General features: G+C 44.6%; 2 protein-coding genes across 10 annotated transcripts in view; both read left to right on the top strand.

Moving 5' to 3' along the window:
• LOC119566874 (WAS/WASL-interacting protein family member 2-like) overlaps positions 1-19,210 on the top strand; it is a 140,284-nt gene that overhangs the window by 35,565 nt on the left and 85,509 nt on the right. For 6 of the 9 annotated variants that reach the window (XR_005226340.2, XR_006292193.1, XM_037905845.2 and 3 more), the window contains one exon: positions 11,231-15,917. The exons of 2 other annotated variants lie outside the window; for them this stretch is intronic. The gene's annotated coding sequence lies outside the window, so the exon portion shown is untranslated. Of the gene's footprint in view, positions 1-11,230; positions 15,918-19,210 lie in introns of those variants that run through there. One more of the 9 variants, XM_043551255.1, reaches the window with a different exon arrangement.
• ATOH7 (atonal bHLH transcription factor 7) lies at positions 16,034-16,486 on the top strand. The gene has a single exon (XM_007054642.1). The coding sequence runs from the start codon at positions 16,034-16,036 to the stop codon at positions 16,484-16,486; it is 453 nt and encodes a 150-aa protein (XP_007054704.1).

The raw sequence follows: 19,210 nt of genomic DNA, 5'->3' as shown, positions 1-19,210 counted from the left end.
TGGGAGATTTGTAGTAGCAGTGCCACTCCAAGCAGGTACTTAGCATGTGCTGCCAACAGTCCCTCAGTTCCTTCTCTACTGCCTTTGGCTCAGGTCGGAATGACTGCAGCGCTCCATCCAACTCGTATATTGCTTAATCTTCACTTTTATTTGTTCTTTCTCATCTTCCCCACTTCCCGTCCTTATTTACCCGTTTAAAAAAAAACCCACCAAAACCCTTATTTTCTTCATCCCCTGTCCCGCCCCCCCCCCCCCCCCCCCCCAGCAGCGCTCCGCCAATGGTGACTGAACTCCAAACCTTCTCAGCCAAGCCTGGTTCCCCCCGGATTTAAACGGTGCTTAACCTTCAGGATATCAATTCCTGTATCGGATGGTCACGCTCTGTGCATCCGCTGTCTTGGGGAAACCCACGTATCTCAGAAGTGTCCACGCTGCAAAAAAAATATCTGCTAGGACACTGACAGCCAGGAACCTCCAACTACAATTCCTAATGATGGAAAAATCCCTCCGGCCAGCCTCTGACCCAGAGTCCAGGACTCCTCCTGGCCAACAGTCTCTGGCGACAGCCTCAGACAAGGATTCCGCATAAACTGTGTCAAAGGACCCTGCACCTAAGAAGGCGACCAAACATCAGTCGCAGTCATTGCCACAAAGAGATCCCCCCCCACCCCCCCAAAAGAAGCGGTCTCCTGGCGAAAAATCTGCCCTGGTACCTATGGCATCGAGAACCTCGGACTGAGAGGCACCAGGAACGTCTGGTTCCGAGATGTCCCGAGGAGCCAAGGCAACGACGCGGCCAGGCTCTCATTCAGGTGCATGGGCGAAAGCTAAGCTCCCTAGCTCAGCACTGACAGTGCCTAAGAACGCCTTGGCACCGACTAGTGTAATGGTGCCATCTGCCGCATATACACAGCCTAGCAAGACCTCGGCACCATCAGAGCATACCATGCTGCAATCCATGGCACCGAGTTTCCCAGTACTGCAGCTCTTTACCAGTCAGGCGGAGCTGGCAATCTCCTCCACGCTGGCAACCCCTTTGTTCGGTACCGACGACCCCAATCAGGCCAGGACCAAGCCGAATAGGCACTCCTGCTAGATCTGCACCACCACTCTCTAGTGATGATGAGGAAGGGGATGACTTAAGTCTTTTCACCCCTCACCATTCCTCCCCGAAACCTGGACCCTCACACCAGCAACCACCCATGCAAGGGCACAACTGGCAGACACTACGATGGATGCCCCTGCCCATTGGTATTCCATCTGCTTGGCCATGCTGGGACCTATCGGCAATTTATAGGGCTCAAACTCTTATACCGCCCAACCCTCCAGCACCTAAGACTACTCAGTCCCCATCACCGAGGGGACCACCGCCATCAGAAGACCAGGAAGAAGAGGGAGAGGACCCCGAAGAGGCCCCTTTAGGTGATACACGGCCGCCCACTCATATTTCATCCTCATCCTAGGACGAAACAATTATGCCATGGCCTCCCACTACAGGTGACAACTTCAAATCCTTCCAAGACTTATTTAAAAGACTGGTAGCATCCCTTGATATCTCTTCAGCAGAGCTGCCACAGACCCAGCACAAATTTACTGACATCCTGCAGGCATCCCCGTCAGCGAAGATAGCCCTGCCCATTAATTCAGCCATCATGGACCCTGCAAAGACAATATGGCAGACACCTGCCACTATCCCACCGTCCTGCAAAAGCTTGGACAGGAAATCCTATGTGCCAGCAAAAGGAGCTGAGTTCTTACCCACACGTCCAGCTCTTAATTCACTGGTTGTGGAGGCTGTAAACTGAAGGGGAAAGCAGCACTAATCAAAACCACCCCTCACAACAAAGACTGGAAAAGGCTCCACCTCTTCGGACGTAAAGCCTATTTCTCATCCTCACTGCAATTTCACATAGCAAACTACTCTGCTCTGTTAGCTAACTACACTTAGAACTTGTTTAGTAAAATGACATCTTTTATTGAACAAATCATAGAATATCAGTGTTGGAAGGGACCTCAGGAGGTCATCTAGTCCAACCCCCTGCTCAAAGCAGGACCAATCCCCAACTAAATCATCCCAGCCAGGGCTTTGTCAAGCCTGACCTTAAAAATATCTAAGGAAGGAGATTCCACCACCTCCCTAGGTAACGCATTCCAGTGCTTCAGCACCCTCCTAGTGAAAAAGTTTTTCCTAATATCCAACCTAAACCTCCCCCACTGCAACTTGAGACCATTACTCCTTGTTCTGTCATCTGCTACCACTGAGAACAGTCTAAATCCATCCTCTTTGGAACCCCCTTTCAGGTAGTTGAAAGCAGCTACCAAATCCCCCCTCATTCTTCTCTTCCGCAGACTAAATATCCCCAGTTCCCTCAGCCTCTCCTCATAAGTCATGTGTTCCAGTCTCCTAATCATTTTTGTTGCCCTCTGCTGGACGCTTTCCAGTTTTTCCACATCCTTCTTGTAGCGTGGGGCCCAAAGCCGGACACAGTACTCCAGATGAGGCCTCACCAATGTCAAATAGAGGGGAATGATCATATCCCTCAATCTGCTGGCAATGCCCCTACTTATACATCCCAAAATGCCATTGCCTTCTTGGCAACAAGGGCACACTGTTGACTCATATCCAGTTTTTCGTCCACTGTAACCCCTAGGTCCTTTTCTGCAGAACTGCTGCCTAGCCATTCGGTCCCTAGTCTGTAGAGGTGCATGGGATTCTTCCGTCCTAAGTGCAGGACTCTGCACTTGTCCTTGTTGAACCTCATCAGATTTCTTTTGGCCCAATCCTCTAATTTGTCTAGGGCCCTCTGTATCCTCTCCCTACCCTCCAGCGTATCTACCTCTCCTCCCAGTTTAGTGTCATCTGCAAACTTGCTGAGGGTGCAGTACACACCAACCTCCAGATCATTAATGAAGATATTGAACAAAACCGGCCCCAGGACTGACCCTTGGGGCACTCCACTTGATACCGGCTGACAACTAGACATGGAGCCATTGATCACTACCCGCTGAGCCCGACGATCCAGCCAACTTTCTATCCACCTTATTGTCCATTCATCCAGCCCATACTTCTTTAACTTGCTGGCAAGAATACTATGGGAGACCATGTCAAAAGCTTTGTTGAAGTCAAGGAACAACACATCCACCGCTTTCTCCTCATCCACAGAGCCAGTTATCTCGTCATAGAAGGCAATTAGATTAGTCAGGCATGACTTGCCCTTGGTGAATCCATGCTGACTCTTCCTGATCACTTTCCTCTCCTCTAAGTGCGTCAGAATTGATTCCTTGAGGACGTGCTCCATGATTTTTCCAGGGACTGAGGTGAGGCTGACTGGCCTGTAGTTCCCTGGATCCTCCTCCTTCCCTTTTCAAAAATGGGCACTACATTAGCCTTTTTCCAGTTGTCTGGGACCCCCCCCCGATCGCCATGAGTTTTCAAAGATAATGGCCAATGGCTCTGCAATCACATCCGCCAACTCTTTTAGCACTCTCGGATGCAGCGCATCCGGCCCCTTGGACTTGTGCTCGTCCAGCTTTTCTAAATAGTCCCGAACCACTTCTTTCTCCACAGAGGGCTGGTCACCTCCTCCCCATGCTGTGCTGCCCAGTGCAGCAGTCTGGGAGCTGACCTTGTTCGTGAAGACAGAGGCAAAAAAAGCATTGAATACATTAGCTTTTTCCATATCCTCTGTCACTAGGTTGCCTCCCTCATTCAGTAAGGGGCCTACACTTTCCTTGACTTTCTTCATGTTGCTAACATACCTGAAGAAACCCTTCTTGTTACTCTTAACATCTCTTGCTAGCTGCAACTCCAGGTGTGATTTGGCCTTCCTGATTTCACTCCTGCATGCCCGAGCAATATTTTTATACTCTTCCCTGATCATTTGTCCAGTCTTCCACTTCTTGTAAGCTTCTTTTTTGTGTTTAAGATCAGCAAGAATTTCACGGTTAAGCCAACCTGGTCGCCTGCCATATTTACTATTCTTTCTACACATTTGAGATTGTTTGTCCCTGTAACCTCCATAAGGATTCTTTAAAATATAGCCAGCTCTCCTGGACTCCTTTTCCCCCATTATGTTATTCTCCCAGGGGATCCTGCCCATCAGATCCCTGAGGTTGTCAAAGTCTGCTTTTCTGAAGTCCAGGGTCTGTATTCTGCTGCTCTCCTTTCTTCTCTGTGTCAGGATCCTGAACTCGACCATCTCATGCTCACTGCCTCCCAGGTTCCGATCCACTTTTGCTTCCCCTACTAATTCTTCCTGGTTTGTGAGCAGCAGGTCATGAAGAGCTCTGCCCCTAGTTGGTTCCTCCAGCACTTGCACCAGGAAATTGTCCCCTACACTTTCCAAAAACTTCCTGGATTGTCTGTGCACCGCTGTATTGCTCTCCCAGCAGATATCAGGGTGATTGAAGTCTCCCATGAGAACCAGGGTCTGCGATCTAGTAACTTCCGTTAGTTGCCGGAAGAAAGCCTCATCCACCTCATCCCCCTGATCCGGTGGTCTACAGCAGACTCCCACCACGACATCACCCTTGTTGCTCACACTTCTAAACTTAATCCAGAGACACTCAGGTTTTTCTGCAGTTTCATACCGGAGCTCTGAGCAGTCATACTGCTCTCTTACATACAATGCAACTTCCCCACCTTTTCTGCCCTGCCTGTCCTTCCTGAACAGTTTATATCCATCCATGGCAGTACTCCAGTCATGTGAGTTATCCCACCAAGTCTCTGTTATTCCAATCACATCATAATTCCTTGACTGTGCCAGGACTTCCAATTCTCCCTGCTTGTTTCCCTTCTTGCATTTGTGTATAGGCACTTGAAATAACTTGCTGTTTGTCCCTCTTTCTTAGTATGAGGCAGGAGCCCTCCGCTTTCATGTTCTCCTGCTCGTGCTTCCTCCCGGTATCCCACCTACCTCAGGGCTTTGGTCTCCTTCCCCCGGTGAACCTAGTTTAAAGCCCTCCTCACTAGGTTAGCCAGCCTCCTTCCGAAGATGCTCTTCCCTCTCTTCGTTAGGTGGAGCCCGTCTCTGCCTAGCACTCCTCCTTCTTGGAACACAATCCCACGGTCAAAGAATCCAAAGCCTTCTCTCCGACACCACCTGCGTAGCCATTTGTTGACTTCCACGATTCGACGGTGTCTACCCAGGCCTTTTCCTTCTATGGGGAGGATGGACGAAAACACCATTTGCACCTCAAACTCCTTTATCCTTCTTCCCCGAGCCACGTAGTCCGCAGTGATCCGCTCAGAGTCATTCTTGGCAGTATCATTGGTGCCCACATGGAGAAGCAGGAAGGGGTAATGATCCGAGGGCTTGATGAATCTCGGCAGTCTCTCCGTCACATCGTGAATCCTAGCTCCTGGCAAGCAGCAGACTTCTTGGTTTTCCCGGTCGGGGCGGCAGATAGATGACAGAGTCCCCGACCACCACCACCCGCCTCCTGCTCTGCGGAGCTGTGGTCGTGGAACCCCCATCCCTAGGACAGTGGATCTCATGCCTTCCAATTGGCGGAGTCTCCTTCTGTTCCCTTCCCTCAGATGTATCATCTAGTCCACTATCCGCATTAGTACCTGTGGAGAGAACATGAAAACGGTTGCTTACCTGTGTCTGCGCTGCTGGTACATGGACGCTCCCCTTTCTTCTTCTGGAGGTCACATGCTGCCAAATTTCCTCATCGTCGTCCTGTCCCCGCTGCGCGGCCTGCAACATTGTGCCCGTAGAAGCATATCCTGATGTCTGTCCAGGAAATCTTCAGTTTCTCTTGGGAAATGGACTACCCTACCCTCATGACCATATGACCCTCATAACCTGGTGGGGGTTCTCAACTGTAGATTCATTTGCAACAGCCCACAATATGAAATGCCCTCAATATTGCTCCTGAGTGGGGCTTGGACATCATTCACTGGGCGATGCCCTCCTCATAAAATGGGAAGCACCGCTTCCGTGTTCCCCCCCAATTTCTCTACTGAACCGTGTGTTACACAAAATCAGACAGGACAAGAACAGGCGCCTAACGCAGATGGCGGTGAGCACATCTTGAACCCTTCCACAGCTTCCTCACCTCTTGACACAGGATGCTGGTCTCATCATTCACCCTGACCTAGCAGTTCTCCACCTCAAGGCCTGGTTATTCCATGGCTAATGGGCTTGGACCAGGATTACTCTGAGGAAGTAAAAGACATTCTCTTGAATAGTTGCAAACAGAGCACATGCAAAACATACGCTTATAAGTGGGTACGCTTCTGCACCTGATATGAGGCTCATCATATGTTGCCCCACTCTGTCCCTCTACCCAGAGTCCTGGACTACATAGTAGGCCTTAAAAAGGTGGGCCTTTCCAATAGCTCTATAAAGGTGCACTTAGCAGCAGTCACCTCCCTACGTGATAAAGCAGATGGAACCACGATCTTTGCCCATCCAACAACCAAACGATTCTTAAAGGGCATGACCAACATCTACGCTCCTCTGAAATACCCTACTCCTATATGGGACCTTAACCTCATGGGGAAACCATTCGAACCCCTTGCGACTTGCTCACTGTTACATGTATTGATGAAGGTCTCCTTCCTTATCATGATCACTTGAGCAAAAAGAGTAGGGGAGCTAGGAGCCCTAAAGGCACACATATACCATATTCCATAAAGACAAAGTGATTCTAAGAGCCCACCCGAAATTTATACCTAAAGTCATCTCCACATTTCATTTAAACCAACCGATTTACTTACCTGTGTTTATTCCAAAACCCCACGCCGACGCCAGGGAGGCATCCCTTCACACTCTCAATGTCTGTAGAGCTCTGGCCTTCTACCTAGAAAGAATAAAGTCATTTAGAAAATGATTACGTCTCTTTCTATCAGTCACAGAGCGTATAAAAATATTGCTCGGGGATGCAGGAGTGAAATCAGGAAGGCCAAATCACACCTGGAGTTGCAGCTAGCAAGAGATGTTAAGAGTAACAAGAAGGGTTTCTTCAGGTATGTTAGCAACAAGAAGAAAGTCAAGGAAAGTGTGGGCCCCTTACTGAATGAGGGAGGCAACCTAGTGACAGAGGATGTGGAAAAAGCTAATGTATTCAATGCTTTTTTTGCCTCTGTCTTCACGAACAAGGTCAGCTCCCAGACTACTGCACTGGGCAGCACAGCATGGGGAGGAGGTGACCAGCCCTCTGTGGAGAAAGAAGTGGTTTGGGACTATTTAGAAAAGCTGGACGAGCACAAGTCCAGGGGGCCAGATGCGCTGCATCCGAGAGTGCTAAAGGAGTTGGCGGACGTGATTGCAGAGCCATTGGCCATTATCTTTGAAAACTCATGGCGATCGGGAGGGGTCCCGGACAACTGGAAGAAGGCTAATGTAGTGCCCATTTTTGAAAAGGGAAGGAGGAGGATCCAGGGAACTACAGGCCAGTCAGCCTCACCTCAGTCCCTGGAAAAATCATGGAGCAGGTCCTCAAGGAATCAATTCTGAAGCACTTAGAGGAGAGGAAAGTGATCAGGAAGAGTCAGCATGGATTCACCAAGGGCAAGTCATGCCTGACTAATCTAATTGCCTTCTATGATGAGATAACTGGCTCTGTGGATGAGGAGAAAGCGGTGGATGTGTTGTTCCTTGACTTTAGCAAAGCTTTTGACGAGGTCTCCCACAGTATTCTTGTCAGCAAGTTAAAGAAGTATGGGCTGGATGAATGGACGGTAAGGTGGATAGAAAGTTGGCTGGATTGTCGGGCTCAGCGGGTAGTGATCAATGGCTCCATGTCTAGTTGTCAGCCGGTATCAAGTGGAGTGCCCCAAGGGTCGGTCCTCGGGCCGGTTTTGTTCAATATCTTCATAAATGATCTGGAGGGTGGTGTGGATTGCACCCTCAGCAAGTTTGCAGATGACACTAAACTGGGAGGAGAGGTAGATACGCTGGAGGGTAGGGAGAGGATACAGAGGGCCCTAGACAAATTAGAGGATTGGGCCAAAAGAAATCTGATGAGGTTCAACAAGGACAAGTGCAGAGTCCTGCACTTAGGACGGAAGAATCCCATGCACCGCTACAGACTAGGGACCGAATGGCTAGGCAGCAGTTCTGCAGAAAAGGACCTGGGGTTACAGTGGACGAAAAGCTGGATATGAGTCAACAGTGTGCCCTTGTTGCCAAGAAGGCCAATGGCATTTTGGGATGTGTGTATATATAGGGGCATTGCCAGCAGATCGAGGGACGTGATCGTTCCCTTCTATTCGACATTGGTGAGGCCTCATCTGGAGTACTGTGTCCGGTTTTGGGCCCCATGCTACAAGAAGGATGTGGAAAAATTGGAAAGCGTCCAGCAGAGGGCAACAAAAATGATTAGGGGACTGGAACACATGAGTTATGAGGAGGGGCTGAGGAAACTGGGATTGTTTAGTCTGCAGAAGAGAAGAATGAGGGGGGATTTGATAGCTGCTTTCAACTACCTGAAAGGGGGTTCCAAAGAGGGTGGATCTAGACTGTTCTCAGTGGTAGCAGATGACAGAACAAGGAGTAATGGTCTCAAGTTGCAGTGGGGGAGGTTTAGGCTGGATATTAGGAAAAACTTTTTCACTAGGAGGGTGGTGAAACACTGGAATGCGTACCTAGGGAGGTGGTGGAATCTTCTTCCTTAGATATTTTTAAGGTCAGGCTTGACAAAGCCCTGGCTGGGATGATTTAGTTGGGGATTGGTCCTGCTTTGAGCAGGGGGTTGGACTAGATGACCTCCTGAGGTCCCTTCCAACCCTGATATTCTATGAAGAGTGAGGTCATCTCCAAACAAAGACTATTTAAGTGGATTTCTGGCTGTATCCACCTGTGCTATCATCAGAGCAACATTCCAGCTCCAGCTGGGATTCATATACACTCCACCAGAGCACTAGCCACATCAGTGGCATTTCTCAGTAATGTACCCATTCTAGACATTTGCAGGGCAGCTACCTGGGCCCCGGCACACACATTTACCAAACACTATGCCCTAGAACAACATTCTGCTGCTGACGCGCAGTTCGGACAATTGGTGCTATCCACCATCAACAGAGATGCTCCGAAGCCCCTCCTTCCATCGGGGGATACTGCTCCATAGTCATCTATAAGGCTGGAGAGTACAATGTAGGATTAGGCAAACCAATAGGAGGCATTTTGGTAAATCTGAGGTTTATATTAGGCAAAAAAAAAAAAAAAAAAAAAAGGAGGGTTGGAATAAGATATAAACCACATGGGCCGAGTAATGTTATTTCAGGATGAAATTTTTAACTCTTTCAACATTTCCATCGTTAACTTGTTAAAATAATTATTGATTTACATACACTCCAGGTTATAGCATAGAAATGGATTATTTTCCTTATGAAATCTGAAAAAAATAATCCATTTGACAGGTTAAATTATTAATGCAAATGGTAACTAACTTTTTTTTATATTTGTTCCTCAAAAAAAGTTTTAAGAAATTATGCAGGGAATCACTTTTGCAGTTTAAGAAAATAATATATGTTTTGCACAGCGGTAGATTTGAGATGGTCTTGTTTCTGGAACATATATAGGATAAAAATGATATGTGAGAAGCTCTCACTGTCTGTGCTAAGGGTAGAAGAAGAAAGGGAGTGGCTGAATTCAAGTTGGTGTTTTATAGCTGCTGGGAGGGAAGTGGTTGTGCATGTTACCTTGTAGTTTTGTATTATAGACAGAACTGATAACACAGCTTCTAAGATCTCATCTGTAGTGAGCATGCTAGCAACCTGGGATTGCCAGGAATGAGCAGGCCTTTCTATGTAATTGCTTCTCCCAGAAGCTGTGGGGCTGGGAACAACAACTGAAAACAGGGAAGCTGTCTTCCCTGTGCTTTCAAGGTTCCACTTGCAAGTGTTAAGGAAAAGTTAGCATATGTGCATATGTGACTCCATTTTGGTTTGGGGCCCACCATTGTCTAAAAGCAAACACATCATGCACCAGGAGGAGTGTTCCTTAGATACTGCATTCCTGTAAGCCCCCCCCCCCCCTTTGTTTCCCTCCTGCCTCGACTCCTGGTTTCTGTTCTTTGTCTGTTCCTAACTCCCTGCCTCCTGGCCCTGATGTGAGCCTTCCATCCTGATAAGAAAGGCTACAGGTGCATTGCTTTAGGACCATGTTGTCTAGTTGAAATAATGGTTTAGCACAGGGGACGCACTTAGCAGGGATAGGTGGTAGATAAGGGAAGGGTTTGTCTATTGGCTAAGGTTTCCGATGCACGAGGGCAACCTGCTTTGCTAAAAGGTACATAATCTCTGTATAACCTGCATTCGGGGTCCCCTCCTGATTAGCAGGGGGGCACCACGCTCGAGCGTAATAAACTTAGTATCTTTGGGAACTCTGCAGTTGTGGACTTTGTTCGTGTGCCTCAGCCTAGACTCGAACTGTGCGTGACCTATCGGGTATAATTTGCAGCAGTTCCTGTGCGTGACCTATCGGGTATAATTTGCAGCAGTTCCTGTGCGTGACCTATCGGGTATAATTCGTAACACAGGTAAGTGGGACACAGAGTTGTAAAAAAATGGACAGGGTAAAAGCAGAGGGAGAGAGGGTTACAGGAGCTGGAGAGTGTAGGTGGAGCAGCAGGGAGGGAGGGGGACAGGAGCTAGGGAAGGGGATTTGGATAGGAGCAGGGCAGGGGCCATGAGATGGGACCAGAAGGATTTGTAACCACTAGAGGATACTCCTCTACTGAGCCTGGAATTGAATGCATGAGTCCTTCCTGAGTCTCAACATTCCACTTCTGTGAGCAAGTAGCTGTGAAACCCACTAACAAAGTGGGTCTCATTCTGCCTCTAATAGCTCGTCCACACAGAGGATAACACCCTACTACTGCTTCTTTATTTAGTTCAAGTGGTAGAGGTCTGTGCTGTAGATTTAAAGTGGTCTTCTGGAAACTCAAATGGGAGTCAGTATGACTCCACCTGGAATTTCTGTTATTTCAATTTCTTGAAAATTATATTTAAAAGCCTGTGGTTAAAGGTCATTAAGGTTGCAAAGTCAAGCACTTAAAAGTCAGAAAATGCCAGAATTAAGGCTGCCTATGTAGGCAAACTTCGGCTCCCTTATGCCTATGCATTATAATGCAGTCTTTAATTATATGATCACATACTATTTTTCCCACAGGCTCCCTGCCTCATTCAGTGCACAGGATGATGATGCTCTGGGGATGAATTAGGGTTGTGTAGTGAATGACGGTGCTGTTTGTAAGACCCCTGCCTCATTTGTTGCAGAAGCTGGAAGGTGTGAATGAAGCAGATGGTTGAAGGAAGAGAGGATGGTTTTATGGTTAAGGAAGTTGAATGCTACTGTGGAGAACTGGATTCTAGCTATGTATCCATCAAGTTCCTTTGTGATGCTGGGCAAGTCTCTTAAATCAATCTTTTCACAGGTGGCCACTATTTGCATGTTTCTCCTATGTGATACACCTGGGGCCAGATTTGCTAAATTGCTGAGCTGCCGTGACTGCAATTGAAGACAATGGGAGTTGTACATACAACATGCTACATAATGCTAAGTACTCTGAACAATTTCTTGGCTTCCAATGGCCTATGCCAAGGTTCCTTTGTGCTACTATAATAGTTCAAAGGTACCTTAAAACCATCCTATGAGCATAGAAAATAAACTATCCAATTAACCTCGCCCTTTTTTTCTCTTTATGAACCAATTCTGATATCAGTGTGTGTATTCATTGTTCATATTACTCAACAAATAGTTTGGATAAGCAACTTTCAGGCTATTGGAAGTTCACAAACTGTTCATGGAAGTATGAATCCTTTTTTCAGTATTGTTGTTTGAGGACTATAGGGATATTTGTATTCTAGAAACATGTTTTAAAACAAAGTTAAATTGAGTGTTTTGTTCAAAGAGAGCTGAAATGGGAGATATAAATCCAACCTGGGCCATTGGGGAAGCTGTTCTTTATGGCTTCCAGGTGGCAGGCCATCAGTGTCACTTTAGGAAATAAGACAGGGGGTGAGTGGGGAACAGCAAGAGATGACATGGTAAGAAAGAGAGAAAAAAGAGGAGAAGAAAAAAAGGTCCCATCAACATGATTGCAGGAATTTCCTTTCACTGGTGAAACTATTGGACAGTCAGAGAAGCTTACTCCTAAGAGCACTTGCGGCAAATTAAGCTTTGGAAGAACTGTGTGTAGAAAAGTAAGTCTTGCATAGGTAAGTTAAAGATGCCCTGGAAAAAGTTATTGCAAGAGATTTTTATCATATTTCAATACAGTTCTGCTCAGCTTCCTGAGTATTTGTGTTTGTTTGTATAGCCAAAGAACATACAAGTACCTTACTCCCTGGGTATATTATATCAGTTATCTTGTCCAGTCTGGTCTAAGCTCCTCATCCTGAGCTTTTATTCTGAACTGAGTCAAACATTACCTGAAGTTGGTCCCTTAATGAGATCCATGTTTTGGTAGTTATCCACCTGCTATCAGTTAAGCAGTATACAGGGCACTAGTCTTTCAATTAAGCAGTATAAATTGCCTTTTGAGCCTGCTGCAGTGATCAAGAGATTTCACCAGGGGAACAGTATTTGGGAAAAGTATTTGGAAGGGATCTACCTGAGAGGAAGGAAAAGACCTAGTTCTAGCCTGAAAGAACAGGTAAAATAGCTGTTGTCATTGATGTTTCACACATCCCATTCTTAATATAGTTGGAGAAGGTAATGTGTGAGTTCCTAGGTTTCCATCTGAAATGCTATTGAGTGGTATGAGTTTTATTTGGCTCCCACCACTTCCTTTTAAAATTAGAGCTTGGTCCCAGGCATCCTAGTACAAAAAGGATTAAATCATATTTGCTATGGTAACAGAGGTAGGTGACCTTAAATTCCCCTTGTTAGCTGTTATAATAATTGGCAATTGAGTAACTAACTTTAAGATCCAGCAGGTAATTTTTAACATACTTTTTACTGCTTTAAATCTTAGTCACATGCTGAAGACATCTCAAATCCATAACTCAGGAGCCACTGATAAATCCTGAAAACACTGACAGTAATATAATATTTAACAGAAAAATAAAAATATCAACTACACATTAGTTACTAGCGATACATTTCTGTAGTTGTAGTATTCGTGGTTATTTAACAGTACAGTCAGTATTGGTGACTTTTTTTTTTTTATCACCACCCATGATCAAGATAGCCTGAAGGAAATATTCTTAGCTGAAAACAGAAAAACATGAGATTTTAAGAAAAATTTTGTTCTTAGTTATGCAAGGGTAAATCCAGAATAACTCTGCAAAAGCCAGTGCAGTTATCTTGGATCTGCACTTGAGTAATTAACAGTAGACTTTTGTCCTTTGTATGTTGTTGAAATCTGGTTCACTGAATACATCCAGCATTTCCTTCCAGTATTTCTAATTTGCTGATTTGAGATGATACTTTTCTATTCAGTAAGATTAAAAGAGGGTGCTTGGGAAACAGTTGTATGTAAGAGACACAGATGGGACTGCTATAGCTAGAGATCTCTAAAGACTTCTACCACCACAGTATTATGGTAGTCTAGAACATAGATGTAATGTACCCTTTGGAAGATGAATCCCAGGAAGGTCTTATGAAGCACTTGGGAAACTATTGAGAAAATTGGATCAAAGGATAAAATACCTGCAAAATGAATTGAAGTTGGGGACTGAATAGGGAAGGGAAATAAGGCAACATAAGCAATATCTGAGACTGACCAAAATATATGGGAAATCAAACTATATGAGAGCAAGTGAAAAATACAGAAGAAAAAACTTCATCCATGTCTCTTCTATTTCTCTTTTGCCGAGTAAGCATTAAAATAGAATTGATTTACCAGTCTCCGATCTCCCCTTTTTCATGTAGGTAGTGAGCTGTACAAATTAACTACATTTGTTGGTAGGCACAAGTCTTCCGGAAGTTACTGTTCCAACTCTTTCTCTTAGACAAAAGCACCAAAAACAATGTCTCACAAATCATTGTTTGGACAGTAATATTTTAATATGTAGTGGGTAGAACTCTTTTGACTGTGGGGAGAATAGGTCAATGCACATAGAAAAAAATAAGTGAGACATTCTGATGAAATGTCAACAAGACGTTTATTTAAAAATTGAAATCACAGCAGACATTTTAATAATGGAATAATGTGGACTACCCATCACCACCCATGATCAAGACCATTTGGGATTCAGAATATTAAGAGCAGAGCAACTGTGCATAACAGCCGGTGTTCAACATCTGTCATGCTGGAGTCCATTAATGTTCAATTGCATTCTATTGTTTTCAGATTATTCAACCTCATTTCATTGTCATTGTTTCTGCTAGGGATTAATCAACTGTTTACAACTACATGGGGTTTTGGAGTCATAATGGAACCAATTAGTATAGAGTTTTCGACAAATATACAGTATTCAATCCCTAATGAAAAATTACTAATTTACAAGTACTTGGTAACAATTTAATCAAGCTTGAAATCAAATACACAGAATAAATCATAGTGTGACACATTTTTGAGGTTCTGCATATTTCATAAAGACAGAATAAAATAAATAAAAGTTCCTTGTAAATTTGTGAATCTCTGTTTTAAAGAGAGCAATAAAAACATGCTGAAATTATATTAAATACCAAAATTAAATATGGTCTTTATAATCAACAGCAGAAATTATCTTTTGGTGATGGTGAACAGATTATCTTTGTTTCTTTTAATTTTAATTGTTCTGAGCTCCTTTTACCTATTTGGAGATATTCCTAAGTAGCAACATTTCCTTTCTATATAAATTTTAGGCACTTGTATATACTGTGTGTTTGCATGCATTATATACATAACCAGAGGGTTCATGTGTGTGTATCACTCTCTCCTCATATATTTTGAATTAATTTTCCATTAAATAAGTCCATATTTACATCTTAATTACTATAGAAATATTTTTCAAAATTTCAATATCTTAAAAATTAAATATATTGCACCTCTCCAGTACCCACTGAAATACTGTGCTCCCTACAGAAATGTTCCACATAGTGTATACAATAGTATTTAAATTCTGCATCATAAAGCTTTTCTAATAGATAAACAGTCATCTGGAGTCAACATTGTACAGTCCCAGACTGTATTATACATTTCCACAAAGCATGAAACGGTATCCTTTTAACGGTTACCTCTGCCACCCCTAGTAGTTTCTAATAAATACTTTTAGTTATGTGTTGAGAGAGATTTTTTGCTGAGTTGCAAAAGATTATTCACTGAAAAGACTTTTGCCTCACTGTTGTGATTCTTGTGAGGCCAGCCAGACATTAGTCCAGATGGCACGCTGTTAGTGCTGGACAGACATGGCTTTGGACATGGCTCTGGGTTTTTTAATTTTGCGTCTTCCCCCCCACCCCGTTGTTCCCAGGGTGGGAAGGTATTGGGATGGAAGCAGAGAGCTGCCCGCCCACCTGCTGCCACCTGCTCAGCTCTTGCTGCTGCTTTTATAAAGCCTCTTCTTGCCCGTAAGATATGATCACTGCATACCCACAGTAATTGAGGAAGGAGCAATCTTTCTTTCACTCTCAGAAAGTCTTTTTTAGATTGCCACAGTTCTCAATTACAAAATACATTATCCTGAGAAGACCTGGGGCTTTTTCTGCCAGTTGACACAAACTGACCACCGGAATAAATGTGTTTAATCCATTAAAATCTTGTTGGATTAAACAGACTTTTTTTTTTCTTCAGAAACTGAATTTTTGAGAATGGAGATGGTGTTTATTTCTCTCATTTGCCAAGCTTAAAGAAATGTAAAGAATGACAGAAACAGACTAGTTGCTAACTACAGTTCTGTTTGTTTTTTCTTTATTAAACTATAAGCAACAATTGTAAAACTCCTGGAAAATGGTTATTTTTTTGGAGATGCTGTAAAAAAAAAAAAAAAAAAAAAAAAAAAAAAACAAACCCAAAAACCTTTCACACTGACTTCTGGGAACACACTCGAAGTACAGATATTGTATTCTAAGACTGTTTTTCCCAACACATTCCAGCTACTACAAATTTTTTGGGAGGGTGAGGAAGGCTCAGTATTAAAGTGGCAACAAATATGAAATCTTCTAAATCAAACGTGGATTCCGGTTTAGAGTCAGATACCCAGTGCAAAAGTGGAACAGGCTGTGTAGTGAAATGTGGCTCAGAAAGAATGGAGAGTGCTGCCAAAAGGAGACTGGCTGCTAATGCCAGGGAAAGGAGAAGAATGCAAGGACTGAACACAGCCTTCGATCGACTAAGAAAGGTGGTTCCACAGTGGGGTCAAGATAAAAAACTCTCCAAATATGAGACCCTTCAGATGGCATTAAGTTACATTATGGCTCTAACTAGGATCCTTGCTGAAGCAGAGAGATACAGCACTGAAAGAGACTGGATAAACTTTCACTGTGAACACTTCCATCAGGAGAGCTACCACACTTATATGGGACAGAAAATGGAAACAGACAATGACCCATACGCACAAAGAATCTTCAGTTATCCACCTGACCATTTTCAAATAGCTAATTAGAACTAATTATGGGCTAGTATAATTCAACAGACCAACTGAGTAATTTTGAACAGTTAGCATTCCAGAATTAAGCTGCTGAATAAGGTAATCTTGTCATTATAACAGCTATATTCTTGTTTACTACTTATGCTGATGTTGCTTAAATAAGTTTGTTTTGAAAAATTTTAATTGCTATGCCTCTAAGAAGATTGTTTGTTTGTTTTCCTGGTTACTAATGAAATGTGTATAATAAATTTGTGTTGTATATTTTATTTATGAAATATTTGTAACAATCCCTTCATAGTTCATTTGAATGTTGTTAAATTTTACATTATCTTTGCTGTGATGGATCATGTCACATAATATTTTACACACCAGCGGCCAAATTGATCCATGGTATAACTCAATGGAATTAAACATGGATAAATTTGTTCCCATGTGTCTCCCCCCCCGCCAGCTTTGAGGATACATTTTTGTTTCCTATCCAATGGATACTATGAAAAAGATAATTAAAATGCATTCAAGTCAGAGAACTAACTTTAAACTTTGTCAGTTTGATATATGGGTTGTGTAGGTTTACTTTAATACTAAACAGTTTATCAGAAAAGAGCTAATTTCAAGTAGTGTACAGAATATTTTTTCTTTAAGCTGGCTGTAAAAGCAGATGTTTATATATTGTAAAGTGAATACTCACATGAAAGTAGAGATCTAACTCTTAAATTTTGTAGGTTTTACCTACATGTATGCTCTGTGGGTTTTTTTGTTTTGTTTTTCTTTTCTTTTTTCTCCCTAGTATCTGGAAACAATAATCAATTTTGTAAATAAAAAATTTTTTTTCCATTTGAAATGACCTTTCTGACTACCTGAAATGGTTGGAGTCCTACTGTGGGTGTTGTGCGTTGGTGGGTTTGCTACAGTGAATGTTACACTACCTCAATCAGGCTCTCATCAATTATCATGAAGAAAAAGCAACTACTTACTATATGAAATGATTTTGCCTTTGGGTGCTACTGCAGTCAGAATCACTGTGCTAGGTGCTGTACAAACACATGGTCAGACTTAGTCCATGCCCCAAAGAATTTATAATCTAAAAGACTAAGTGTGGAGAAAAGTGAAAAAACATCCAAGTAAAGTAGTCAGGTTGAAGACTGGCATACCTCTTGTTTATTCCATAGACTTTTTTTTTCTTTTGGGGGAGGTAGGTGGGAAGTAGATAAAAAGGGAAGAGGAGGAAGGGATGGGACGAAGTTGATGAAATGTTGGGGGAGGTGAAAGTGAGGAGTAGGGCAGGGGGAAAGGTAGAAGTGATTGTAGCAGAGTTCATAGTCTACATAACTTCAAGTGCAGATGATGTCCATTGTGATGTTTGAAGGCTGCTCCTGCTAGTGGGCTACTTGTTGGTCCTGGCTTTGTAGGTTAAGGGTATGGGAGCTGCAGGGGAGGCAGTCGGGTTCCTTGCAGGGTCCTGCCATATCCTGTATTATATCTTTTTCTCAAATGAAAGGTGTTGCTGAAATAACTAGGGAACTTTGAATGAAGAGCAAAATCAGCAGTAGAAACTGAGCCCTGATGTGAAAGAGATGGCTGAATACTGAGAATGGTTAGACTCAAAAGCCGTGATCTTGCACATAGGCACTGACTCTGTGGGTGCTCCAGGGCTGGATCACCCATGGGGAAAAATTAGTGGGTGCTCTGCACCCACTGGCAGCCAAACTCTCTGCCCCACCTCACCTCCACCTCCTCCCCTGAGCAGGCCGTGTCCCTGCTCCTCCGCCTACCTCCTAGCGCTTGCTGCCGCCAAACAGCTGTAGCAAGCTCCAAGGGGGAGGAGCGGGAATGTGGCGTGATCAGGGAAGGAGGTGGGGAAGAGGCGGGGCTGGGGCGGGGATTTGGGGAAGGAGTCAGAATAGGGGCAGGGAGGGGGTGGAGTTGGGGCGAGGACTTTGGGGAAGAGGTTGGAATGGAGGCAGGAGGGGGAGGGGCAGGGGTGGAGTCGGGGCAGGGCCGGGAGCAGAGGGGGGTCGAGCACCCACCGGCGCCAGTAGAAGTCGGCGCCTATGGTCGTGTAGTCTTTATTCTGGCAGAACTTTCACTGAAATAATTTATCAAAATTTTGCTCTTAGTTACTACTCTGCAGCCCCACAGATTTCATAGGAGTCAGACTGGCTACCCAGGAGGAAATTGACCCAATGGAAGTTTTACTGGAATAAAGGCTGCAGGACTGGGCTCTACTAAACCTATGTTTAGTACACATAAAAAGGAAATCCTATTTTTGTGAACAACTTTGTCTGGAAAATGCTGGCATATGTTATAATTAAGGCTGCAAGTCTGTCATGGAGGTCACGGAAGTCACGGATTCCATGACTTTCCATGACTTCTGCAGTGGCTGGTGCTGGCTCAGGGGCTGCCTGAGCTGGGCAGCCCCTGAGCCAGCAGCAGCAGTTCGGGTGTTTTGGAAGGGGGCTAGGGGCAGGGGGTTAGTGGGTGCGGAGGGGCGCTTACCTTGGGGTAGGAAGCTTCCTGGCTCCCACGGACATGGCACTGAAGCTCCTAGGCAGAGGAGCCAGTGCTTGTGGTAGGAACAGTGCGTGGAGCCCCCTGACTCCTCCGCCGCCTAGGAGCTGTAGGAACACGCGGAACCGGGTAGGGAGCCCCTGCCAGCCTCGCCAACCCTCCTCCCAGCACCAGTAGGGGTCCCGGGCTGTGCACTGTGGCCTTCCTCTCCCCTAGCACCAGAGGGGTCCC

This window comes from Chelonia mydas, chromosome 7 (genome assembly GCF_015237465.2).
Source record: "Chelonia mydas isolate rCheMyd1 chromosome 7, rCheMyd1.pri.v2, whole genome shotgun sequence".
Lineage (NCBI taxonomy): Eukaryota > Metazoa > Chordata > Testudines > Cheloniidae > Chelonia > Chelonia mydas.
Note: the sequence above shows the minus strand (reverse complement) of the source record. Positions and strands in the feature narration are given on the sequence as shown.